At 50.4% G+C, this 27,622-nt stretch overlaps 1 protein-coding gene across 5 annotated transcripts in view; it reads right to left on the bottom strand.

The window, feature by feature from the left end:
• TRAK1 (trafficking kinesin protein 1) overlaps positions 1-27,622 on the bottom strand; it is a gene marked incomplete at both ends in the record, with an annotated part of 112,480 nt that overhangs the window by 46,936 nt on the left and 37,922 nt on the right. For 2 of the 5 annotated variants that reach the window (XM_080715650.1, XM_080715651.1), the window contains one exon: positions 24,795-24,858. The exons of 2 other annotated variants lie outside the window; for them this stretch is intronic. In XM_080715650.1, the coding sequence (XP_080571776.1) occupies positions 24,795-24,858 (64 nt within the window). Of the gene's footprint in view, positions 1-14,770; positions 14,883-24,794; positions 24,859-27,622 lie in introns of those variants that run through there. One more of the 5 variants, XM_080715649.1, reaches the window with a different exon arrangement.

Raw genomic sequence — 27,622 nt, 5'->3', positions numbered from 1 at the left:
CATGCCTGGCTCGGCAACATTACTATATAATGTCACAACTAGAAGAGTGAGGTGGGTTTAATCCATGGATCCTGCCCAGCTTTCCCGAGTTTTACTTCTGCTCCTCTGTGCTCGTGGGTCTGAGCAGGTGCACAGAGAGTTCTACACAATCTTTGCCCAGTACAAGTTCACGTAATCATCACTGCAGGGCTTGAAACGCCAACGTCACAAAGCTTTAAGATTCCTTAATAATTGAACCCAATAAAATGCACAGCTAAGCCGGCAGCCTTTGCAGCATCAACTCAGCAACCCGTGGCCTTGCTCGTGGTCAGAGGAGGCTGGGTGCCCCGCAGAGCCCAGGCGTCGTGGACAGCTATGGGGCTCAGGGCGCAGGACTGAGCTATCAACACAAATCAGACAGAACAAAACTACTGTTGACTCCGAGCTAAGGAAGTATACAGCTACTCCAGTTATGTTTTTAAAAGTACGTATTATCAGATGGGTGTGGTGGTGCATGCTTGTAATACCAGCTCTTGGGAGGCTGAGACAGGAGGATTGCACGGGTTCGAAGCCAGCCTCAGCTACTTAGTGAGGCTCTCAGCAACTCAGTGAGACCCTGTTTCCAAATAAAGTATAAAATAGATCTGGGAGTATAGCCCAGAGGTAGAAAGTCCCTGGGTTCCACCCTCAGTACCACACACACACACACACACACACACACACACACACACACACACAAATACGTATTATCAGATGGGCGTAGTGGAACACAACCGTAATACCAGTATTTGGGAGGCTGAGATCACAGGTTCAAGGCCAGCCTCAGCTACTTAGTGAGATCCTGTTTCCAAATTAAAAAAAAAAAAATTGGTCTGGGGTATAGCCTGGAGGTAGAAGGGGTTCCATCTCCAGTAACACACAAACACACACACACACACACACACACACACACAAATACATATTATCTAAATTTGAGATAAAAAGAGAAATGTATAAACTTACAGTACACAGAAAAAAAATTAAAGATAGCCACAAAAAGCACTGACATTTGAATAGAATGACAAGTTTTAATTTTTTTTGTGTGTGCTTTTAAAAAAAACCCTATAGTTATCATGCACTGATGAGGGGGAAAATACTTAAAAGATTTTTCAGAAAATATACAAGGTCCTGGGTTACCCTCTGAGCTTACTTTTAAAAGAGGTCAATACTAGAGCCAACAGACCTTTTTTTTAAATTGGCAGATAATAAGTGAGCGTCTTTTGGGGGTGCCGTGTGAAGTTATAGTGCATTATTATTATTATCATCATTATTGTTGTTATGTTATTATTGTGATCGATCGGCTGGGGGATTCTCTGGTCACCCATCACACTCTCTATGGCCGGGAGGTTCCCAGCCTCTCTGCGAGCTATCTCTTCTAATCCTCGCAGAGTACGGCTATGGGGTAGACGCTTACACTAACACCAATCTGCAATGGGAAACCAAGGCCCAAGGAAGATAAATAACCAGCCCCATGTCACCAGCTAGCAAGCCACACAGAAGAAGAGATGCCCAGCGAAGGCCGGAGCCAACCTCTCTGGGGCCCCCATGTACGTCTCGGGATTTAATATTCCTTCTCCCTGAATCTTCACAGCGACCTGCAGGGCAGGCGTTATCACAGCGTGACTCCAGGGACGAGACACTGAGGAGCTTCAAGAGCCCAATGGGAAGGGCCCGGGCTCGGAGGGGACTGGTCCAGGCCAGGTGGCTCTGCCTCAAGAACACCATGGACATCATCAAGGCATTTGCGGTGTGGGGAGGGAGGCGCTTGACCTGCGAGGCTCAGGTTTCGCAGGAGAGGGCCCTCGTGGCTGGGCCTTGGCTTTCTTCTTCCAAGAAATGAGGGGACGTGGGGAGACTGGCGAGGGTGAGAACACGACAAGCCAGCTGTGAGATAAGTGCAGGCTGCGCATTCTAAGTACCAGCTCTCTAGACACTGAATCCACAGTGGCGGAGGCCAGGTTTCACTCCCTGCAGGAATAGGCTTGCCGGTAGAAGCTCTGTGTCCGACCCAGGAAGAGCCAGCAAATAAATTCACTTCCACCCAAAATGGTCCAGAAAAAACAAAGGAGCAGCCGTAAAGCCCTCTAGTAACGTCATACAAGAAAATGCAGCTCCGAATCCTAGAAAAAGAAGTTAACTGTAACCTGACTAGGATGGGCGGATAGATAGACAAATCCACTTATCAAATCGCTAGTACCAGGGAACTAACACCCAACAGCATCGCTGTCATGCACCAGGGCCGAGCCCAGGGAGGTGGACGCCTGCCCTCCTGGGACGCCCAGGAACCAGGGCGGGATCTGGGGACTCAAGGCTAGCGAGCCCCTTGGAAAGCCTGGACTCTGTCTGGAACAATGGAAAACCACTGACTGGAGAGTTTTCCAAAGGGAAACTGCATCTTCGTGTCAGGCGCCATTTTAACAGGCTTCCTGAGCTCCCTGGGCATTTCCGTCTTATTGGTGGTATTTAAGAAATTAGAGCTGGAAGACCTCACTCAAGTTTTTTTTGGTGGAATGAACAAATAGCTCTCAACACTAATTTTTTTTTAACGTGATATTGGGGATTGAACCCGGAGCTATTCTACCTCCGAGCTCTCCCCCTAGCCCTTCAGTTTTGTTCTGTTTTGTTTTGAAACGGGGTCTCACTAGATTGCCGAGGCTCTTGCTAAATCGCTGAGGCTGGCTTTGAAGCGGTGATCCTCCCATCTCAGCCTTCCAAGTACCGAGATTACAGGCGTGAGCCACCACACCCGGCTCCTCACTTCTCAACCTCATTCTGATGATATTTCTCCCATTCCTTTCAGCATTACACATTGATACATATTTTTGGAGAGAATAAATATACGAATAATTCACATGTATATATATATATATATATATATATATATATATATATATGTGTGTGTGTGCATATGTGTGTGTGTAAAAATAAAAACACCTCTAATCCTCAGGAAGACACTGTTTGCTTACAATTTAAAGACCAAGCAGCCAATATCCGTAACTAGAGAGAAGATACTCCTGATGGGCCATTACAAGTACATTCTGGGCTACTGGTGTTCTTATGGGTCATTTATTTAAGTACAACAGGATTTTTCAACCTTTTGTGTGTGTGTGCATATGATACTGGGAGTGGAACCCAGAGGCTTTTCTACCTCCAGGCTCTACTCCCAGACCTATTTTATATTTTATTTGGAAACAGGGTCTCACTAAGTTGCTGAGAGCCTCACTAAGTAGCTGAGGCTGGCTTCGAACCTGTGCGATCCTCCTGTCTCAGCCTCCTAAGCGCTGGGATTACAAGCTTGCGCCACCACGCCTGGCCCTCAACCTTTTTTAGAACCCAGCTTTTATCCTCGTCTCAGTAATTTTTCTTTCTCTCATTTGCACCTTAGCATCATTTTTAATGAGGTTATATATAATTTTTATTATAAAAATGCATTGGATAAACTTCCTCTTTTCTTTAAATATAATTTTATTGGTGCACTGTAGTCCCACCAATCATAACGTAGTTCAGAGTGCTAGGGATATACACGCACACAGCGCTTGGTGAGCATCCCCTGACCCCCTCTCCACCCCATCTCCTGCCCATACATGATCTTGAGATTGGCATTGCTAATTCCTCACTTGCATATAACATACGTAGAAGTGGCTCCTTCGTTAACTCTCCCTCCCCTGCCACCACCACTCTTTTCGAAACCTCCGCTGCTCCACTAGGGCTCTCCTCCATTACCTACGGTGCCTCCTGTGTCCCGATTACTCTGTAGCTTCCACATCTGAGAGAAAACATATGAGCCCTCTCTTTCTGTGGCTGGCTAATCTCACTTAACATAATGTTCTCCGGGTCCATCCATTTTCCTGAAAATGACATCATTTTGTTTTTCTTTTTTGCTGAGTATGGCCATCATCAAGAATTCAAACAAAAGCTGGGGATGGTGGCACACGCTTGTCATCCCAGCATTAGGGAGGCTGAGAGGAGGATCGCAGTTTGCGGACAACCTCAGCTACTACTTACTGAGCCCTTTGCAACTCAGTGAGACTCTGTTTCGAAATAAAGAATAAAAATAGAGCTGGAGGTGTAGCTCGGAGGTAGAATGCCCTTGGATTCCATCCCCAGTACCGCAAAAAAAATAAATAAATTAAATAAAGAATTCAAATAACAATAAATGCTGGCGAGGATGTGGGGAAATGGGAACTCTTCTACAATGTTGGAACGGTTGCACATTAGTACAGCTGCTATGGATATCAGTGCGGAGAGTCCTCAGAAAACTGAGAACGGATCCACTATAACTACTCCTGGGTATCTTCCAAGGGGACTGAAATCAGATTATTATAGCGATGCACGCACATCTGTTTATAGCAGCACAACTCACAATAGCCAAATTACAGAACCAACCTAGGTGTCCACCAACAAATGAACGGATTACAAAACTATGGGTGAACTTCAAAACATCCATATGCCCTTAGATTTCTGATATGCGCAGTTGAGACAGCTGATAACTGGGTGTCAGAAAATAAATAGTCTCCAGTCCCTGGGAGGTTGAGACAGGAAGAAGACAGGTTCAAGGCCAGCCTGGACAACTTGGTGAGACCCTTAGAAACTTAGCCAGACCTTGTTTCACTTGTTTCAAAATGTCAGGGGTGGAGGTGTAGCTTGGAGGTAGAATGTCCCTGGGGTTCAATTCCCATTTTTCCTTTTTCTTTTTTTAAAGGCTCACACGCCTGTGGCTTCATCCTCTCTGGCTTCGGCCAGTGGCCGTAGTTATCTGGATGACAAAGCTTCCTTGTGCAGCCCTTGGTCCTCCAGGAAGTAAACTTACTACTGTCTGTCCGTCTCACAGGGTGGCGGGTGCAGGTTCAGAGCCCGAGAGCCCCAGCTGAGAAGCCTCCCATAATTCCCAATGAGTCACCATGCACGCCTTGTCCCTGGGCGTTACAACACCAGTGTCCTTTAATGCTTTGTCTACGTGTCTTTGAATTTAACTAGTCCCCGTTCTGCTTTAGATATTCCCCTGGCTCTGCCACTTCCGGGGAGAAGCCGCCTCGACAAGGGACACTGGGGCCGTCCTCAGCTGGCCTGGCCCACCTTTCCACCTCCTTATAGGCTCCGCCACGCCCCACGATGCCACCCTCGGGTGTCAGGCCTGGCACCCACGCCTGCTACTTCCTTCTGTCTCTCTCCTACTTCTCCATCTGGGAATTCCCGTTCTTCCCATGGCCCGGAGAGAAGACAGCGCTTCTGTATTGCAGACAGCCTCGCCGAGTCTCAGCTCTGCCGCCCACTTTTGCAAAATACACCAGGCTGGTTTGGCAAAGCACTTCTGATGGGGACGAGGCGAGTATCCTCGAATGGCTGTTGGACTCAGCCTGCAGCAGCACCCCCACTCCTCTCTGCCAGACAGACCCAGGGCTGAGGGCGCTAAACATCTACCCCCACCCTTCACAGCAGGGAAACGGAGGCTCTGAGAGGCTAGACTGACTGCCGAAGGTTGTAAATACGTCTTAGCACCTCTGGAGCATCTGCCCGAGAGAAATAAAAACATATACAACTTTGTACATTAGCACTTGCAGCAGCAATCATAAAAAGTGAAAATAAGGGTCCAGTGACTGGTGAACAAATGAACAATGGTACGTCCATTCAGTAGAATGCTACACGGCCATAAAAAAGGATGCAGTGCTGATGGGCTACAGCACGAATGAACCTCAGAATCCTCGTGCTCGGCAGAAGCCAGACGTGAGAACATCACATATCACTTGGTTGACTTCATTTGTACAGATAGAAGGTAGATTCCTGCTCGTCGAGAACTGAGGGTAGGAATGGGGGTTAACTGTAAAGAGGACTGGGAAATACGGGGAGGCAACACAAAATTCTAAATCCAATTATAGCACTGGCCGCACAACCCAGAAAATTTATTAAAAATCACTGGGCCGCCCAGTTAAGATGAGCAAACTTTATCGTGTGCAAATCATGCCTTGATATTTGAGATTACCAAAAGACATGCAAACAAGTCCACTGAAGCCACCCCGCATTCCAACCGCTTCCCTATGACAACACGAACCACATAAAACCTTCTCTTACTGCCTCAGCCCCTGACTCAGCCCGGCCTGGGCCGCAGTGGTGGGGCCAGGCGCCAAAGCTGTCTCATAGCAAATCGTCCATTAAGAAACCAGCACAGACCCTCCTCTTGGGTCAGACACACCGCTGACCGCTCCAAAGAGGAGACTATCTGTTTTACTTGCAAAGAAAAAACAGCTCATCTCTTGCCAATACGCCAGAGATGGGTGGAAACGTAACAGCTCCTCACCCCAGGATGAACGCGGATCCTGCTGCATCCCCTCCCCAGCACCCACGTTTCCTGCAAAAAGAAGCCACTGGGAAGGGCTGGTCAAGGTCAAGTCCAACGTGCCGCTAGGGACAAAGATAGAAGGTGGCTAAGGAGGATGCGCTGTGGGAGGTCCTGAGGTCTTAGCAGCAGGCAGACGGATGCCCACCTCCCTGTACCACGGGCGCCTCGGCCTGTACAACATCTGGGACAGCAGTGGCGCCAGAGGCCAGCTCTGCCCCGCAGCCATCTACACGGCCACTGCCCACATCTGTGTGGTGTCCAAACCCTGCAGTGGACAGAGGGAGCCAGGTGTCACCTGGACAGGGTCCAGCGTGTTGTCCACCCAAGTTGTGACTGCTTTCCTGGCTCTTTTTGCTCACCTGGAGCAGGTACCAACACAAGTTGTTTAAGACGCAGAGAAAGCTGCAGTCCCAGCACTTGGGAGGCGGAGACAGGAGGATCTCAGGTTCGCGGTCAGTATCAGCAACTTAACAAGATCCTTAGCAACCCAGCGAGACCCTAGTTCAAAATAAAAAGGGAGCCGGGTGTGGTGGCGCACGCTTATAATCCCTGCGCTTGGGAGGCAGAGATGGTAGGATCGCACAGGTTCGAAGCCAGCCGCGCTGGCTTAAGAGACCCTGTTTCCAAATAAAAATATAAAATGGGTCTGGGAGTGTAGCCCGGAGGTAGAAGGGTTTCCAGGAACCCCAGTACCAACAGTAACAACAAAAATAAGTAAATAAATAAATAAAGGGGTGTGCTTCAGAGGTAGAATGCCCCTGGGTTCAGCCCCCAGAAACCTCCTCCCCACAAAAAAGCAGAGAAGAATAAATGAAATTATTATCCCTGAGTATCTACGTCATGCCAATTGCAACTCTGGGCTTTTTTTTTTTTGTACTAGGAATTAAACTCAAGGTGTTCTACTACTGAATTACCTCCCTAGACCTTTTTTTACTTATTTGTTTGGTACTGGGGATTCCCATGGGTGTTCTACTTTCAGGCTCCACCCCGTGTGTGTGTGTGTGTGTGTGTGTGTGTGTGTGTGTGTGTGTGTGTGTGTTACTGGGGGTAGAACCCAGGGGCATTCTCCCTTCAAGCTATACCCCCAGCCTTATTTTCTATTCTTTATTTTGAAACAGGGTCTCACTGAGTTGCAAAGGGCCTTGCTAAGTAGCTGAGGCTGGTCAAGAACCACGATCCTCTAGTCTCAGCCTCCTGAATGCTGGGATTCCAAGCCTGTGCTGCCACGCCTGGCTTATGATTATCATTATTATGTTGAAACAGGGTCTCACTAAGTTGCTGAGGCTGACCCTGAACCTAGGACTCCCCTGTCTCGGCCTCCCAGTGTACTGTGATTGTGGGCGTGAACCACCGCACCCAACTACCTGGGCATTTTACAAGTGCTATTTCACTGAAAGCAACAACAGCCCACAACACAAACATGACCACATTTAACACAACCGAGGGAAAGGCCAAGGAGCTCGTCCAAGGACGGGCAGGATGCACCTGTGGACTTCAACCGGCCTTGCTGGGTGCTGTACTAGTCCACCTGCCCAGACTGGAACACCCAGTGTACCTATGGTGGCCATTATCACTGCGACATTTAACAAGGTGATAACCACGCCGGGCCTGGTGCCACAGGTCTGCGATCCCACTGCTTAGGAGGCCGAGACGGAGGACTGAGGGTTTCAGGACAGACCCAGCAACTTAGAGAGGCTCTCAGCAACTTAGTAAGACCCTGTTTCCAAATAAAAAGAAAAAACTATAGGGCTGTTGGTGTAGCTTGAAGATAGAATGCCCCTGAGTTCAATTCCCAGCCCCACAAAAAAAAAAAAAAAAAAAAAAAAAAGGAATGAGAAGGAAGAAGACGGTAACCAGTTGCTTTGCCCCGAGCACTCTCCTGGGTGCTGTGCTAAGTGCTCCGTGTGCCCCATCTCCTTTCTGGTTCACATCCAGCCCGTGGGGAAAGCTCCACACCTGCTCCATCGCAGGCGCCTGCCCCGGCCAAGGCTGCTGCAGAGCTACCCTGGGAGGGCCTGCCTGACCCCAAGCCGTACCATGTGGAGTAGGCCAAGAGCCTAAACACAGAGATGAGGACGGAACTCGGCCCCACATCGGCCTCGAGGTGACGCTGGTCCCCCTACTCAGCAGAACCACACCAAGAACTGGTCCTCCTACTCAGCAGAACCACACCGAGAGCCCCCCGACTCCAGGAGACCTGCGTTGGGTAGCCAGGGACACCGAGAACCAAGCCCCGAGAGCGGACCAGGAGCCCAAAACCACGGTGATGCACTGGGCTGGGACTCCTACGCCAGGCCGGAGCCCTCCTCACGCAGGACCCCGCGGGAACGCAGTATTAACAAGATGCCAGGTCCCGGGCCCCACTCCACAGCCTGGCGGGGCCAGAGCCAGGACCCCAGCTCTGGGGCCAGCGCACCAAGTGCTCCCCACCCCCTGCAGCCGGCAGCACCCCCTAGAGCTGCGCAAAGCTTCTCCCTGGACCAATCGGAGGCGCCACCTCTAGCAGATGCCACCGCTGGACACAGGGCACGCCACAGGCTCCATTGGGGCTCCCATGACGGTGTGTGTGTGTGTGTGTGTGTGTGTGTGTGTGTGTGTGTGGTGTTGGGGCTCAAACCCAGGGCTTCATGCATGCCAGGGAAGAGCTCTACCACTGAGCGATCCTCCCAGCACAACCTCCCCCACGCACACACACGTTCCTCTCAAATTGTCCCTTCTCCTGAGCAATCCCACAGGACTCCTGGCAAGACACCAGCAACTCACTCTGCAGCTGTGTAACAGCCTCAGAAGAGCCCAAGTGGGAAGTCTCAGGACCCCAGGCTTCTCCACAGAAGGGCTGCGCATCCATAGGACGGGGCGTAGGCTCGGCTCTGCATCCGCGGGCCTGCCTGGGGTTTTCCTAACCCACCGCCGCTGCTCAGGCCCAGCTCAGCCTGCCCAGCTCAGCCAGGAGAGGGCCCTGGGAGGCACACAAAGCCTCCTCCAGGCGGGCTGTGCTGTGCTCCGGTGCGACTTTCTAGGGACCAGATGACAGCGTGCAGAAGCCCTCTCCCAGGACGTGCAGTAAGAGCCCAGCCTTTATTGACAGGGAGCACCCGCCTGGCAGGACAGGATTAAATGAACTTTTAGGGAGGGAGGTCTTAGAGGAGCCTGGGTGTGTAGAAGGAGGCTCCCCAAGGCAGGCCAGGCCCTGCTCGGAGTTTACAGCTGGGGTACCCTGGACGAGGCCAACCTAGCTGGGCCTCTGGTGTTTTGATTGCAAAACAGGGATAATATTTACTTCAGTGTCCGTCCTGAAGATTAAACATCTGACGTCAGGAAGTGCCGGGCAGCCTACAAGGTGACCGGGAAAGTACCCGTAACTATCAGAGAAAATCAGATGCTAAGTTTGCTCTTCAGTTGTTAAACAAAAGCTCTTGGTTTAGACAGGTTGACAGGGTAGAGGACCAGCCCAGAGACAGGCACGGTAGTGTATGCCTGTAATCCTAGTACATGGGAGGCTGAGACAGGGGGAATCCCAAGTCCGAGACAGACTCAGCCACTTCATGAGGCCCTCTGCAACTTAGGGAGACCTTGTTTCAAAATAATAACAATTAAAAAAAAAAAAAAGCCAGGCGTGGTAGCGCACGCTTGCAATCCCCGCACTTGGGAGGCTGAGACAGGAGGATCGTGCAGGTTCGAAGCCAGCCTCAGCTACTTATTGAGGCTCTCGGCAACTTAGTGAGACCCTGTTTCCAAATAAAATATGAAATATGTCTGGGAGTGTACCCTGGGGATAGAAAGCTCCTGGGTTCCACCCCCAGTACCACAAAATAAATAAAAATAACAAAATAACAAAAACAGGGCTGGGGGTGTAGCTCAGAGGTAGGATGTCTCTGGGTTCAACCCCCAGTACCCACTCCCCTCATACATACACACAAAAATTTGAAAGCCAGTTCGGAAGCCAGGGCCCTGCACGAGCTTCTGCTCACAGAGCAGTCCTCCTGCACATGTGGACCTGCTTCCCGTGAACTCAAGACAGCATGGTACAACTGCAACCCAAACAGGGTCCGCGGGGCTTGCTCTGGGACGCGCCACAGGCTCCCAGCAAAACTGACCATCAACTTGAACCCTCCAAGTTGCAATGGTCCCGGGCTGCACACAGACAGCAGCAAACCACAAACGTAAGTGGGTTTTACCATCCACAGGAAACGCGGCTTCGCAGCAAGAAAGGGTTTTTCTTTGGAGGTAACCGCCCTGAAGATACTGTCACCCCATTACCTACAGGACGGCTGACCAGCAGAAGGGGACACTGGGTGGGACCTAACGAGGGGGGGAAGAGAATGTAATGCTCATAAAATGGCAAAGGCCAGCATGGATCAATGAGCAGGACCTCAACCACAGGCCGGGTTCAAGTGCAAATTGCTGGGCCACCCCAGGGTTCTGCTGCAGCAGGTCTGAGGTGAAACCACAGTGTGTGTTTATTTTTTTCTCCTTCTTCTTCCTATTTTTTTTTTTTTTTTTTGTAATGGGGATTGAACCCAGGGGCGTTCTATCTCTGAACTACACTATACCTCAGGCCCTATTTTATCTTGAAACAGGGTCTTCTCTCTAAGTTTCTTGAGGGTCTAAGTTGCCGAGGCTGGGCCTCAAACCTGTGACCTTCCGGTCTCAGCTTCCCAAGTAAGAAGATCACAGACGTGCATCATTATGCCCGACTCAAGAGTGGATATTTCCAACACGCTCCTGGGAAATGCCGACGCTGCTGGCTGGGGCCCCACTTTGGGCAGAGCTGGCCAGCATCCTGGTTAAGAGCAGAGAGCTCTAAGGCCATTCTACACGGGTTGGAAGCACCTTCTGGCCGTGTGACCCGAGGCGAGTTGTTCCACTTCTGAAGTGGACGCTATAATATGGCTGTTTTAAGGATTTGGTACACAAATCTGCAAAGTCCATAAGCCAGGACCTGGAGCCTGCTGTAGTGGTACACGTTTGCAATCCCAGCTCTTGAGAGGCTGAGACAGGAGGATCGCAGGTTCACAGCCAGCCTCAGCTACTTTGTGAGACCCTCCACAACTCAGTGAGATCCTGTTTAAAAATAAGGAATAAAAAAATAGGGGCGGGGGCTGGGCGTGGTGGCGCACGCTAATAATCCCAGCATTTGGGAAGGTGAGACAGGAGGATCATGATACGAGGACAGCCTCAGCCACTTAGTGAGGCCCTTCGCAACTCAGTGAGACCCTGTTTCAAAATAAAGAATAAAAACTAGGGCTGGGGGTGTAGCTCAGAGGCACAATGACCCTGGATTCCATCCCCAGCACCGCAAAAAAAAGGGGGGGGGGTGAGGTGCAGCTCAGGGGTAGAATGCCCCTGGTTTCTATCCTCAGTATCACAAAAAGTAACAAAATAAATAAATAAATAAATAAATAAATAAAATAATAAAACAGGGTCTGGCACAGAGTAAGTACACAGTGAGCCTTCATTATCATCACTAACATCTGGCGCTCAGCTTAAAACAACAAGTTAAAAAGAATATAAAGAAAAGCCTGGTATGGTTGTGCATGCCCGTGACCCCAGTAGTTTCCAAAGAAAAGAATAAAAAAGGGCACAGAGATAGAGAGCCCCTGGGTTCAATTCCTAGTACCGTATTTATGTGTGTGTGTGTGTGTGTGTATATATATGCTATATATATATATATATACCCCTATATATATACCCCTATATATATATACCCCTATATATATAGGGGTATATATATATATATGAATATATATATATATGAATATATATGTAGATATATAGATCAATCGATAAATATGGATATATAGTGTGTATTTGTATAGATACATACAGTACCATGTATGTGTGTATACAGAGGTAAATACGTAAATATATAAAGAGGGGACATATGTATATACAAGAAATATGTGCAATAAAAAATGCTTTTTTGCTTCTCTTGACTAGGATATACGACTCCTATTACTCCAAAATCTTAGACGTCTTTAATTTGGGATCGTGTCTCAGTCATACTGTGCTTGAAGGCACCCACTCATACCTTCAAGTGCACGCCCCTCACCTGGGGCTCGTGCTAGGAGGCGGAGTCTGGGGTTGGGGCCCGGCCGAGACTGCGTTTCTAACACACTACCACAGGCTGCATGGCTTCAAAAGATGGGGTACAAGCCGGGCACGGGGGCGCACGCTGGTAATCCCAGTGTTGGGGAGGCTGAGACAGGAGGATTGAAGGTGCAAGGCCAGCCTCAGCAAGCAGTAAGACTCTCATCAACCTAGCGAGAGCCTGTTTTCAAATAAGAAATAAAATCAGGCTAGGAGAGTAGCTCGAAGGTAAAATGCCTCCGGGTTCAATCCCCAGTACAACAAAAATAAAAATAAAAATAAATTTAAAAAGCCAGGCATGTAGCCGGGCGTGGTGGCGCACGCTTGTAATCCCCGCGCTTGGGAGGCAGAGACAGGAGGATCGCGCAGGTTCGAAGCCAGCCGCACTGGCTTAGGAGACCCTGTTTCCAAATATAAAAATGTAAAAAGAGGTCTGGGAGTGTAGCCCGGAGGTAGAAGGGCTTCCAGGAACCCCAGTACCACCAAAAAAAAAAAAAAAAAAAAAAAGCCAGGCATGGTGGTGCACACCTGTAATCCCAGCACTTAGAAGTCTGAGACAGGAGTATGGTAGGTTCGTACTAGCCTCAGCAGCTTAGCAAGGCCGTTAGCAATTTAGTGAGACCTGGTTTCCAAAATTAAAATAAAATAAAATAAAATAAAATAAAATAGGGCGTCGGCCGGGCGTGGTGGCGCACGCTTGTAATCCCCACGCTTGGGAGGCAGAGACAGGAGGATCGCACAGGTTCGAAGCCAGCCGCGCGCACTGGCTTAGGAGACCCTGTTTCCAAATGAAAAAATGTAAAAATAGGTCTGGGAGTGTAGCCCAGAGGTAGAAGGGCTTCCGGGAACCCCAGCACCACCAAAAAAAATAAATAAATAATAATAATAATAATAATAATAATAATAATAAAATAAAATAGGGCGGGGGGAGCTGGGCATTGTGGCCCACACTTGTAATCCCAGTACTTAGGAGGCTGAGACAGGGGGATCTGGGTTCATGGCCCCAGCCTCAACTACTTAGAGAGGCCCTCTGCAATTTAGTGAGATCCTGTTTCAGAAATAAAGAATAAGCCAGGCATGGTGGCGCACACTTTTAATCCCTGAGCTTGGGAGGCGGGGACAGGAGGATCACGCAGGTTCCAAGACAGCCGCGCTGGCTTAAGTAAGACCCTGTTTCCAAAAATAAAAAAAGTATAAAATAGGTCTGGGAGTGTAGCCCGGAGGTAGAAGGGTTTCCAGGAACCCCAGTACCACCAAAAAAAAAAAAAAAAGAAAGAAAGAAAGAATAAAAAAGATGAGCTGGGAGTGTAGCTCACAGGTAGAATGCCCCCCTGGGTTCAGTCCCCAGCACCACCAAAAAAGGGGGGCTAGGGGTATATTTTGGAGTTCGAATGCCCCTGGGTTCAATCTCCAATACCAACCCCCCCACACTTTTACTATATGGCTGGTTATAAATAATTTGGGAAATAAAAGTTATCCTGAGATATGAAAACGACCATCCTAAAGGAAAAAAGAGAAAAGAAATTCTGATGACAGTTACTCAGGAGACCTAAAGAACATCGCTTACCACCCTCAGTCAGCCGGCTTTGCTCCCCAGCGCCCTCTCTCTGGGCTGTGGGGGCCGCAGAAGCCAGACCAGGAGCCCCACGCCCGCTGTGGGCGCATCTGCGCTCACCCATCCCGTGAGGGAACCGGCGGACCTCCCAGGTGGGTCCCATGTCAGCCCTTGGGCTTTTCTTCCTGATGTATTTCTAAATTAATAAAAAATTCTCTACTTCTGAATCAGTGATTAATCTTTTATTTTTTCAAATAAACACTGCTGGCACAAAAATCATGTTTTATTTCATACCGACTCATCCTCTTGTCCATGAACTTATTAAAACCCATTCAGTCCCAATAAAACAAGAGAAACTCCTAACCCAGCGTGCTGGAACGACGAGGACAAGAATAACGCGGCGCTTCTCCTGTAACGTGGACGCACTTCAAAGACCAAACACCTTAGCCGAGCCACGGCGCCAGACACACAATAGAGCACCCTGGTTTCACGCCCATAGATCAGGAAGTGGCCGCGACCGACCCGACAGCAATCAGAGCCTGGCTTCTGGGGAGGGGGCACCCTAGAGAGCGGGCGTCCTAGGGAGCCACAGATACCGTTTCTCTGAAAGCGGGTGGGGTCTCACGCGGGCAGGAAGAGGTCACTTCTCTGTGTACTTTAAGTAATACCTCCAGCTTTTAAAAACACGAGAGTGGGTAAAATCAGAACAGGAGAGCCTGTTCAGACACGAAGAAGGAAAAGATCAAATGTAAGCGAAACACAGAATTTACCCTCTTCCAAGATGTCCAGGGCATCCTCCTGCTCCGGGGCGGGCGTCTGCTCTTCGTCCTGACAATCATATTCGAAGCATTCCTCTTCCCCTCCCAGGCCTCTCAGGGACATTGCTCAAGTTCCCCCCAGAGACGAAACATCGCCCTAAGGGGCCGTCCTTGGGGGAGCTCTCGGCTGCCTGCCAAGAGCCATCGGCCCGGGCCCAAGGGCACGCGCTGGGCCCTGGCCCAGGCACTGGACATGCCCAGGCTCGGCTGGAGCCAAGGGGTGCACATCACCCAGACAGGACCCAGAGGGGGCGGCACCCAGGAACCCGGAGGAGGGGCAGGACGGCCACGCACCTGTCAGAGCGGGAACGCCCTGCCCAGTACTGGGGCCACCCTACCGGGTGCCATGGACTCCGGGGCAGCCGGGCGGGCAGGCCCAGGACCAGGGTGCATTCTCTGCCTCCAGATTCCTCTCCTCACACTTCCTCCCCCACCCCAGGGGCAACAAGAATGGTAGCTTCCTAGAAGTTTCATAGCAACTGCGTAGGGAAATACCAACCCAGCTCAGCAGGTGCACCTGTGCCAAGGTGTGGCTCCGAGGAGTTGCCCGGGTGAGGATTGCCCAACAGCCCTCGTGGAGATTTCCTGCGGGTGTGCTGGAGAATCTGAGACAAAGGGCACTGTGAGGACCAGGACCCTCGGAGGACGGTGCTGATGGGGGAGGAAGCACCCCTCTGACTTCCGGCGCGAGGGAGTTGATGCCGTGACCACTGTCTGTACCAAACTCTGATCTCCCCGTCCTTTGATCATGGAATCCCGCATCTCCCTCTCAGCCTGCCTTTTACGAGTCCCATTCACACCACAGATATGTTGCCACAGAGTCAGGAAGCTCCTTTCCAATGGGGGGCAAGAAGCCCAAAGCCTGGCAGCCTGGGATGTTACTGGGTAAAAGCCATCCTCAGTGCGCCAAGTCCTGGCTCTGCTCGACTTTGCCTGCGGCAGCTAGAACACCAGATCCCCATCAAACCCACTGAGGGGGGCCCTGCTCACTCCGGATCCCCTGGGCTTAGGTACACTGGAACAGGTCTCCCTGTTCCTAAAGCTACACCGAGAGACCTATTCTACCTTTCTGGCATTTCACCTCCAAGAGAACTATTCTACCTCTGCTGGTTCACCTCTGGCAGGAGCATCAGAAGGCTTTCTCTGCACAAGGTCAGGGACAATGTCTGTCAGGTGGAACCCTTAGGGCGGAGGCTTCTGTGCTGGTTACCAAAAAATGCCAGCTACATTGAGTTGCTACCCCCGTGAGATCATAACGCTTGCGCCTCTACATAGAAAACCAGAATATAATCAAGGTTTTATTTAAAATTAAAACCTAAGCCGGGCGTGGTGGCGCACGCTTGTAATCTCCGCGCTTGGGAGGCTGAGACAGGAGGATCGCACAGGTTCAAAGCCAGCCTCAGCTACTTAGTGAGGCTCTCAAGCAACTTAGTGAGACCCTGTCTCCAAATAAAATATAAAAAAGGTCTGGGAGTATAGCCTGGAGTTAGAAAGCCCCTGGGTTCCACCCCCAGTACCACTAATAAATAAATAAATTAAATAATAAAAAATAAAATTAAAACCTAGGCACATATGCATTCTCTGGTTGAATCTTTGGAACCTTAAAATGATTGCTGTGCTTTACCATGTTAAAGATGTGCTCTTTGTAGAAAAAGGAAAGGGCCGGGTAGTAGAAATTCAGAGGCAGGGAGTTCAAAATCACATTTTGAAAAGCTGCCTACAATTTAAATTGCAGGGAGGAAGGATACTGAGGATTGAACCCAGGATTATTCTACTGCTGAGCTGCACTCCCAGCCCTATTTTATTTTTTTATTTGAAACAGGGTCTCAGTAAGTTGTGGAGGGCCTCACTAAGAGGCTGAGGCTGGTAGTGAACCTGTGATCCTCCTGTCTCAGCCTCCCAAGTGCTGGGATTATAAGCGTGCGCCACTATACCCAGTTTACAGTTCTTTTTTTTAAAACATACATTCATGGCCGGGCGTGGTGGCGCACGCTTGTAATCCCTGCGCTTGGGAGGCGGAGACAGGAGGATCGCGCTGGTTCGAAGCCAGCCTCGCTGGCTTAAGAGACTCTGTTTCCACATAAAAATGTTAAAAAATAGGTCTGGGAGTGTAGCCCGTGGGAGTGTATCCCGGAGGTAGAAGGGCTTCCAGGAACCCCAGTACCACCAATAATAATAATAATAATAATAATAATAATAATAATAATAATAATAAATCATACATTCAATGAAAAGATCTTTAATATCAACAAATGTTATCAAATTGGACTTGAGACAGCGAGTGTGTATATCATGTCCTCCAGATGAGAGAATTGGTTGCTCTGAACTCTGGGATGGAGGAGGGCGGGGACTCTCAACCTCACTAGTGACTCACAGCAAATATCAGATTGACCGTGGGATGTCCAGGATACCAAGCTGGGCCCGAGTGTATATCACTGAAAACAAAAGCTGACCTCACACATTTGAAAATACTCCCCGATCAAACGTGGTGGCGCATGCCTAGAACCCCAATACGTGAGAGGCCGAGGCAGGAGGACTGCAGGATTGAGGTCAACCTCAGCACCTTAGCAAGACCCTGTTTCAAAATTTAAAAAAAAAATAAAATGGTCTGAGCGCGTGGCGTAGAGGTAGAACGACTCTGGGTTCTGTCCCCCAGAACCTCCCGAAATAAAACACAACTTCAAGTGGTTTTACTCATAATCTAGTAGTTTAGACTCATCTTTCCATTCAAATTGAGAACCTCCTTAATAAGTGATGCCCAAGACTCTGTTTATTATATTACGTAAGAAACACTTAGGACATGGCATCTAAAATTGTTTCCCCAGGTTTCAATAATAAAAATATTAAAATATACAGAAGGCTTCAAAGAACATTGCTGCGTAATACCCTTATCCTTCCATCCAAGTTAAACAACACACGTTTCGCATTTCTTTGAATACAGCCCAGGTTTGCAGAAAAGTGGCAAGAAAAATGCAGAGATTCCTGACTTTGACTTTTTTTAATCCAAATTCCCCAAATATTAACATTTTACTCTGTGTGTGTGGGGGGGTTCCTCCCCGTGTGTCTCAGCACTGAGAGCATGCTCTCAACCCTCAGGGTCACTGGGACCTCCCTCGGCTGCCCACCAAATCCTCGACAGACAAAGGGTCCAAGGTCACGTGTGGCACTGAGCCGATGACGGGACAGGTGCTTTCGTCTCCCTTGATCTAGAACCCTGCTGGGCCCCCATGTTTCAAGGCAGGATATTTGTGCACATGTCGGCCATGTATTAATAGAGTGTCCCTTGCTCCGGGTTGGCCTCCTGGGTTCTCCTCAGTGCAGCCTTGTTATTTTAAATTTTATTTTTTTAATGGTATTGGGGATGGGACCTAGGGGCATTCTACCTTTGAGCTACACCCCAGCTCCATTTTTTATTCTTTATTTTGAAACAGGGTCTCACTGAGTTGCAAAGGGCCTCATTAAGTAGCTGAGGCTCTGATCCTCCGGTCTCAGCCTCCCGGATGCTGGGATCATGAGTGTGCACCACCAGGCCCAGCTTTTTTTTTTTTTTTTTTTAACGGTACTGGGCACTTGATCTTAGTGTAGCCCGGGCCTTTTCTTTCCTATCTTCAGAAGCAGTCTTCTCTCCTCTTCACCCATTACATCTGCTGTCCGTTCACCCCCTTGGGTACCACTTCTCTGTTCTGGCCCGTTGTGGAGAGCCATCTCCCCGCAGACCTGGCTCATGCTGTCCACATCGATAAAGACAACGGCAAAGCCCCAAACACCTGGCTCTGGGCGTCCTGGGCGCCTGGCCTGTTCCCTAGTCCTCCGCTTCTAAGTTAGAGGGAGGACATGGTCTCTACCAAGGCAACAGTCGAAAGCTTGTACTTGTTTATATCACTCACTATTTACATTCCGTTCCGTTTCAAAAAGCCACTCAAGAGAAAGGCAAGTCTGCAATGCTGAAGGGCCTCTCCCTCCCTCCGAGGGCGCGGCACACGGCAAACAGAGATAGAGGCCGGCCTCCAGCCTGGGGCCAGGGACACAGTGCGGGAAGGGCGAAAAGCAGGCTCAAACACCAGGGACAGGCGGGCGTGGCGGCGCACGCTGGTAACCTCAGAACTTGGGAGGCCGAGACACGAGGATCGCAGGTTTGCGGGATCTTAGTGAGGCCCTCTGCAACGCAGTGAGATCCTGTTTCAAAATAAAGAGTTAAAAATAAAAATAGGGCTGAGGTATGCGTAGCTCTTGGAGGTAGAATGCCCCTGGGTTTCATCCCCAGTACCGCAAAAAATAAATAAATAAATGAATAAATAAAAAAGAAAGAAAGAATAAAAAATAGGGCTCAGAGTGTAGCTTGGAGATAGAATGCCCCTGGGTTTCATACCCAATACTGAGGGGGGTGGGGCGGGGACAGAGACACTTCAAACATGTGTAGGGACACTTCCCTCGGGGGTTGGCTACCGCATATCTCAGGATGACTTAACAGGGTCCACAAAGAGCCAGCAAATAACACACAATCGCCCTTCCTGTGGCTGCCGATCTCCATAACAGTCCTGAGGACAGTCCACCCCTGTCCCCAAGTTTATAAATCACCATGAGCTAGACTAGCTCTTTCCACAACACCCAAATCTCCACCGCTGTAAAGGGGGGGGGGGGGGCTAGTGTGAATGGAACAGGTCCGAAGAGAGAAGAGACCACCACAAGGACCCATCAGAGACCGCCACAAGGACCCATCACTGCAATAATGCACCTTGTTCAAAAGGTCAAAAGGCACTTGCCTTTTAATGGGACGCTTCTTTTTTTTTTTTTTTTTTTTTTTTTTGGTACTGGGGATTGAACCCAGGGGCATTCTACCTCCAACCTACACCCTCAGCTCTATTTTATTTTTATTTTGAAACCAGTCTCCCTTGGTTGATGAAAATCTTAAACCTGAGACCCTTCTCTCCCAGCCTCCCAAGTACTGGGGTGACAAGCCCGCACCACCACGCCCGGCTCAGTGGGGCTTTTTTTTTAAAGAACTTAACAACTATTACTTTCTTTCTTTCTTCCTTCCTTCCTTCCTTCCTTCCTTCCTTCCTCCCTCTTCTTTCTTTCTTTCTTTCTTTCTTTCTTTCTTTCTTTCTTTCTTTCTTTCTTTCTTTCTTTTGTACCTGGGATGGAACCCAGGGGCTTTCTATGTCCCCAGCCCTATGTTTTATTTTTTATTTTGAAACATGGTCTCACTGAGCTGCAGAGGGCCTCACTAAGTAGCTGAGGCTGTCCGCGAACCACGGTCCTCCTGACTCAGCCTCCCAAATGCTGGGATGACAAGTGTCCGCCACCACGCCCGGCTCCTTCTACTATTTCTGAGACAGTAAGACAAAGCTTTGGCTCTCCACCGGTTACAGAGAGCTTTGTTTACACCCATTTTCTCCACTCTTCGCAGAGCCCAACCAAGGCAACTGTCCCCATTTTTCAGAAAGGGAATCTGGGTCACTGGGCTCGCAGACGTCCTGGGTGGGCCGAAGGCAAACCGCAGAACAGGCCTCGAGTGCAGACTCCAGGCCCGCGCTCCAGCCAACATTTTAACTCCTTCTAGAATAACCCCCAAAGACAGCCTGCGTCCCGAAGGGCACCGCTTGAATCCACGCCTTCCGAAGATTAAAAGGGCTTCGCTCCTCATGAGCACGCTTTCTTTCTGTGCCCGGCACAGCCAATGAAAGATTCTGCAGCTGAGCCGGGCGTGGTGGAGCATGCCTGAAACCCAAGCACTCGGGAGGCTGAGACAGGGGGATCGCAAGTTTGAGGACAGTCTCTGCAATTGAGCAGGTCTCTAGCAACCTCGTGAGACCCTGTTTCAAGACAAAAAAGAAAAAAGAAAAGGGTGTGGGGGGGTAGAGCTCAGAGGTAGAATGCCCATGGGTTCAATACCCAGTACCAAAATGAATTAACTGAAAAAAGGTTCTGCAGCTCACCTAAGGAATTACTCTCAGAGCCCGGTGTCTGCAGCTGCTGTCCACTGACGCTGACAGTTCGCTGAACACACTGACGTAAAGAGGCGCCCAAAGCACTCGGCTCGCTCTGCGCCTTTCCTGGTGTTCAGGTCACCCGAGAATCTGCTTTTTCAATAAGCAGGTGATTTTTCAATGATCTGCCAAGTTTAAGACCTCCTGCTGCAGAGACGGGCACACTCAGTGTAAGTAACTAGGAACGTCTACAGCAGTTTAAACTGTAAACACTGCGCGTGCTTGTGCAGACTTTGCAGGGGCTACAGATACATGCCCCGAGTCACTGGCCGGCCACTCTGAATCTCCACAAGTTTTTTGTTTTTTAAGGTATGGAGTAAACAGTGTCTTCCATTTCTTTTTATTAGAAGCCCCTGTTAGTCTTACGGGGGAGGGACACAGCAATTCAAGACCAAGTGAAGCCCCCGGGCTGCAGAGATCAGAGAGAACGTGTGCCATCTCTTGTTCCAACTCTTTTCTTTTTCTTTTGGTACTAGAGATTGAACCTTGGGGCATTTTACCTCGGGGTTGGATCTCTAGTCCTTTTTAGTAATAAAACATGATCGTATGTGTATGGGGGCAGGGGGGACTGAGAAATGAACCCAGGGCCGTTCTACCACTCAGCTACAGCGAGGTCTCGCCAAGTTGCCAAAGGTCTCATGAAGTTGTTGAGGCTGGCCTTGAACCTGCGACCCTCCTGTCCTAGGCCCCCAAGCACTTCGATTACGGGCGGGCGTGCACCACCGTGCGCTGGATTCCACCTAGTCGGCCTGTGATCTCTAGTCCCATCCACACATTACTTTGTGAGTGCTAACACTGCAATTCGAGTGTGAGTGCGATTCTGTGACTCTGGCAATAAGTGATGACTTAGCATCTACAGAGCACCGCTGTGTGCCTCCTCATTTGCAATGAAAAAAGATCCATAAAAACAAGGACAAATTTTACTTCCAGACTAACCTGCCAAAGGCCAGGAAAGAACCCAACTTAGAAATATACAAATGGCTGTCTGTGATCCCAATACGTCTGTGATCCCAGATCTCAGCCTTGGGAGGCTGAGGCAGGAGGATCAGAGGTTTAAGGTCAGTCTCAGCAGCTCTGCAAGGCCCTCAGCAACCTAGCAAGACCTGGATTCAAAATAAAAAATATTGGCAGGATGTGGCGGGACACGCCTGTGATCCCAATACTTGGGAGGCGGAGACAGCAGGACTGCAAGTTTGAGGCCAGTCTCGGCAACTTAGTGAGATCCTGTTTCAAAATAAAAAATAAAACAGGGCTGGGATGTGGCTTGGAGATAGAATGTCCTTGTGTCCCATCCCCAGTACCACAAAAAGTCAAATTAAAATTTAAAAAAGGCCAGACTTGGCAACAGGTTCACAGCTAGCTGGCTCTCCACGACTTAGAACCTGTTCAAAATAAACAACATTGGCCGGGCGCGGTGGCGCACGCTTGTAATCCCAGCATTCGGGAGGCTGAGACAGGAGGATCGCGGTTCGCGGCCAGCCTCAGCTACTTAGTGAGGCACTCCACAACTCAGTGAGACCTGGTTTCAAAATAAAGAATAAAAAATAGGGCAGGAGGTGTAGCTGGGAGGTCAAATGCCCCTGGATTCCACCCCTAGACCCACAAAAATAAATAAGTAAATAAGTAAATAAATTAGGGCTAGGGGTATAGCTCGGAGGTAGAATGCCTCTGGGTTCAATCTCCAGTACCAAAAATATAAAGAAATAACCATAAAATTAGAATACGCCTATGCTCCTCCTCCCTCTCTGTGGGTTTCCTGAACCAGGTAACTTCACACCCTGCTTTGCTCTCCATCTTTAAGTGGGATTACATCCCAGTACTTGGGAAGCCGAGACAGGAGGGTCAAAGACTCGAGGCCAGCCTCAGCAACTCAGGGAGGCCCTCTGCAACTTAATGAGACCCTGTTCCAAAATGAGAACACAAAATAGGACTGGGGGTGTTGTGTAGAGGTAGAATGCCCCTGGGTTCAACCCCTAGTACCACTAAACAAGCAAACAAATAAAAGGAGACTAAGGGTATAGCTCAGAGGTAAAACACCCCCTGGATCAATCCCCAGTGCGGAAGGAAGGAAAGAAAGAGGGGATAAAGGGAGGGAAGGAGGGAGGGAGGAATAAAATACCAGTCAGCCCAGTAAATTCTGTCCCAACCATCTTCTCCTCTTCGTCCCGCAGTGGACAGAGCTGAAGGGCCAGGGTTCTACTCCACAACACCCTGACAGTTACAGCAATTGATAGCTCTCCATCCTTGGGCAGATCAGCCAGCTTTCCCACCTTCCTCTGCTCTTGGAAAAGGAGAGGTCTGGGTGCCTTGGGGCCAGGGGACTCCACTGAGGAAGCCTAGGTAAGAGCATCCTTCCAGTGGTCACTGATGGAGGAGGCCTTCCCCGGGCCCTCTGGATCGGCCACTGTGTCCAGACATTAGGAGGCCTTCCTGCCCCTTGGAGGATGGCACCTAGGGAGCCAAGGCCACACCCACCCGCGGCCCAGGTGACGCCAAGGCTCCCCATCCGAGGCGCACTGAGGCCGTACTGAATCACTGACTGTAAGAGGCTGCAGGGGCCTCAATGAGCCACAAGTCACCAAGGAGACCAGAAGGGGTGAGGGAGGGTTTCCAAGGAGAAGCAGCCCTCGGGGAGCTAGGTAACGGGACGGGAACTTGCTTCCAAAATTAGCACACCCGAAAGAAAACACAATTCCATCACTCTTTCCCCCTCAGGACCCGGGAGCTACCCACCATCCTTGTGACTCCAGGTGTGTACAGATGCACAGACCCAAGGCGACGCTGCCTTCCTGCAATGCTGGGGACCGTCGCGGTGAAGTTTTGGCACATTTAAATCAATGTCCCGAGAGCGCCTCTTGGCCTCTCTCCTACAGCCCAGAGTCGAGGCAAAAAATCAGCAGATAAGAGATAGTTCTGCGGCACCTCGTCTTACTAACTAGGCCAGCTCCCGGCCTGTCGCAGCAGGGTAATCAAATGCAGCCACGGTTAGAGCCGCCACCTGAAACTTCCAACTCAATTAATAAGCAGTCGCCTTGCCTATTAATGGCTCGTGCGGGGCCGTGCACAGGTCACCGCGGGCGCACACCCTCCAGCCTGCATGCCAACTGCTCTTCTGCTTCTATAAAGGCTTGCAACTTAAGCATCAATTTCAAAAGAAAATTTAGAGACGACAGGTCAACTGTATGAAGAAGGACGGCGTTGGTGCCTAACAGTGCAGGGGCAGAGACCCCCCCCCACAATGACCGCTCTTGAAATGTTCCCCGGGCTATTTTCCCCGTGTCCCAGACCTCCCAAGACCTGTCCAGCCTCAGGACTCGGCCTCCGGGCAGCCTCTTCCGGAATGTGCCACACCCTCTCTGCACAAACCCAGACAGAGAATGAAGGATGGGTACCTTCCCTCCGGCCCCTCCCAAGCCTTCCCCGCCCCATCACTGTTGGATCCAACTAGCAAATTTAATTCGAATCACCCGCTAAATGGGACGCAGCCTCTGCCTGCCCACAGCCTCCCCCAAGCCCCCAGGCCTGGGCACAGCAAAGGGCAGATTCTCCCAGGCTTGCCGTCGCCGCCTCTGGTCCAGGAAGCCACCTCCTGGATACAGGATTCCGGCCTCCGGTTTCCCAGCCCCTCTGACAGCCAGACAGCTACAGACACACTTCCACCTGCACACCCACACACATAGGCGTGCATGCATTGGGAACACACTCAGTCCAGCCTCTGAAGTACCACATCCCAAGCCATCTCCATCTCCCTCCTCTAGGCAAAGGACCATGCAGGCTGCAAAGAAGCCACCCGCCGCCCAGCACCGTGCACACCTGCCATCTCCTCCACCGTGCCTGAGAAACCGCCCCAGCCGAGCTGTGCACGCCGCCGACTGGTGCTGCCAGCTCCTGCCCCCCCTGCCTCCCCAGGGAGGCTCCAGGACACCCCCTATGGAGGCACAGTGCCTCTGCACAGCCCAGCCCTGTTTGCTAAGGGGCATCATTACCATCCGAGCATTCTTCATAATACCAGTCTAGCTCGTAATAATCCGCTTCGATGAATTTCTGCATAGTCAGTATCCTTGCAGAGGAAGGAACAGGGTTCGCAGCGCCATCCAAGTCAAGTGAACCGCTGCCATGCCTCCCTGCCCTTCCCGAGCGTGCAGGAGAGCATCCCCGCGCACACCGGAACCGGGCTGTGCATTCTTAAAGACGGCCTGGGGCCAAGACAGACGAGGGGCAGCCAGCAGGAAGAAAAATTCCACAGGGAGGGCAGAGAGGGGAGCCAAGCGGCACAGCAGCAGGAAGGGAAGCAGTGTACAGAGCCTCCGGGCCCCGGCCACCCTGCTAAGAAAGCCACACTGGCCCGCAGCCCTGAATGGGAGTAGCCGGAATCGTCCTATCCAGACGCCCAGGGGGTGACGTCAGAGACACACACCACCATACCACAGCCTCAGTCAAGCCTCGCCTCTTGCTCGCCGCTCAGCTTTCAATCTCGCGGTTGCCATAGAAACTGGCCGGCTCTGAAAAATGATGCAGAGATGGAGGCAATGTCTTCCAAGGATGCTGGGGGCAGAGGCAGAGGGGTGCGACTCTCGGGGAGGAAGGAGAGTGCCGGCAGGTGGAGCCCTGGGGGGTCGGCCACCTCCAGGGATGTCAGGACACCCGCCTTTGCCCCATTCTGGGTCGCTACAGAAAGTATTTTCTGCATCTGAAAGAAGGGCCATCTTTAAAAATCTGCAAGCTGTGGAACTTCTGATTTGCTTTCCTCAACCTGGTTGAACAGCTCTTAAAAGTGGTGCCCCCCCCCACACACACACTCAAAGAAGATGTAAATTAGCAAGAGAATGGGAATGTTTCCACGGAGATAGAGGCCCTTCCTGTGCTCACGCCTTGGCTCGAACTTCTAGAAAAGCAGTAGGCCACATACAAGTCCAGGAGAACGCAGCAGCCAGGGGATGATGCAACACGATGGACCGTTTCACGTGTAATCAAAGTGCAAAATGCACACCAGGGAGAAGCTGCCCACCCGCAGGATCCTGTGGCCTCCGGGGAAGGAGCGAGGGAGTGGGGCTGTGAAACTGTTCTCATAAATGCACATGTAACGTTTTAATTCCTTAAAACATAGGGCTAACTTAAATTTATTAGTCCTCGGGGCTTGACATGTTTAAACTGTTTCCTGATAAAGATGGAGACTGGGTTAGACAGATTCTGGACTTACTATAGGCTGAGCTCTACCCCTCGAGACATCTGGGGTTGGCTAATCCTTGGCTGTAGCAGGATGTCCTTGGCACTGTAGACATTTTGCAGCACCCGACCTATACCCACTAAATGCCAGGAGTGCCATCCCCCAGCCCCTGAGGGTGACGACCAAACATGTCCCTAGAAATTGACAAATGTCCCCCGGATGCAGATCATCTGATTGAAACCGCTGCCCTCAGCCAAACTACTTACTGACCTCAGGGGCCTGGTGGCCGGGTGGTGTGGACAGTCCTGTGTACGCACAGTCGTCTCTTGGTATCCACAGGGGATTGGTTCAGGGACCCGTGGCGGCAAAACCCTTAGATGCTCAAGTCCCTTATATAACCTGGGATGGTATTTGCATACTGCCAACGCACAGCCTCCCATGCACGTCAAATCATCTCTAGATCACTGCTAGTGCCGAATACAACGTAAATGCTGTCTGAGCAGTTATATTACATTGTTTAGGGATTAATGGTAAGAATAAAAAGTCTGGACAGGGTCAGTACCGACACAGTTTTTATTTTCTGAATATTTTCAATCCAAAGTTGGTTAAATCTGCAGATGTAGAACCCACAGAGGTGGGCTGTATATAATTGTGTGTGCCTGTGTATGTGCGTGTGTGTGTGTGTGTGTGTGTGTGTGTGCGCGCGCGCGCACGCTTATGTTACTAAGGATTCAATCCAGGGGCATTCTACCTCCAAGCTCTACTCCCAACTCAATTCTTTTATTTTGAAACAGGGTCTCAGTAAGTTGCTGAGGGCCTAAGCAGCTGAGGCTGGCCGCGAACCTGCGATCCTCCTGTTTCAGTCTCCAAGTACGGGTATTCTAAGCGTGTGCCACCACGCCCGGCTAACCCCAGGCTTTGAGGAAGCAAAGAGCGTGCCCAGAAGTGTGGTGCCCAAGGAACAGGGCCTGGGAGCCCGTTTTAAAGGATAATCACAGGCCAGCTTGGGAGAGTTTAAATATTAAAAATAGAACGTAGCTAACTGTCGTGGGAGGGCACAGGGCGCGTGCGCGAAGGCCGGAAACCGCCGTGAACAGGAATCTGAGGCGGTAACCAGGCGAGCGAGGAAACCGTCCACAAAGGAAAGGAGACTGTGACCATAATAGGAAGTGACTTCTCATTCATTTTAGGAATTCGAGTGGGTGTGTATGACTGCTCTCTTACCGCCACTAATACCTTCTGTGAGGTGCAGCAGGAATCGTCTCTGAGTAGGACGGCCATGAATAAGCCAACCGGATCAGAATGAGGAGGCTGGTACCAGGAACGGAAAGGCTGGCACCGTGGGCGGGAGGGTCAGAGACAGGGTGCAGGAGGACGGGTTATTCAGAGGGGACCGCCCCCGCGGGGCCCAGATCCTAGAGATGGAGGCTCAGCCTGACCCCACTGGCTGGACAGCAAGACACCAACGGCCCTCGCGTTCACGGGCTGTGTCCGGAGAAGTAAATGTGCGGAATTCCCCATTTCAGAAAAAGGCACCAGGTGTAAAGCTGAGGTCACCTGGGGGCTGTGAACTCACGTGTGAAAAGGGTCTTTGCAGGTCTCGTCGAGTTTCATGCCTTGAGGTGACATCTCTGTCAGTGAAGGCGG

This window comes from Muscardinus avellanarius (assembly GCF_963383645.1).
Source record: "Muscardinus avellanarius genome assembly, chromosome: 18".
Classification (NCBI taxonomy): Eukaryota; Metazoa; Chordata; class Mammalia; order Rodentia; family Gliridae; genus Muscardinus; species Muscardinus avellanarius.
This window is presented reverse-complemented; position numbering and strand designations above follow the sequence as displayed.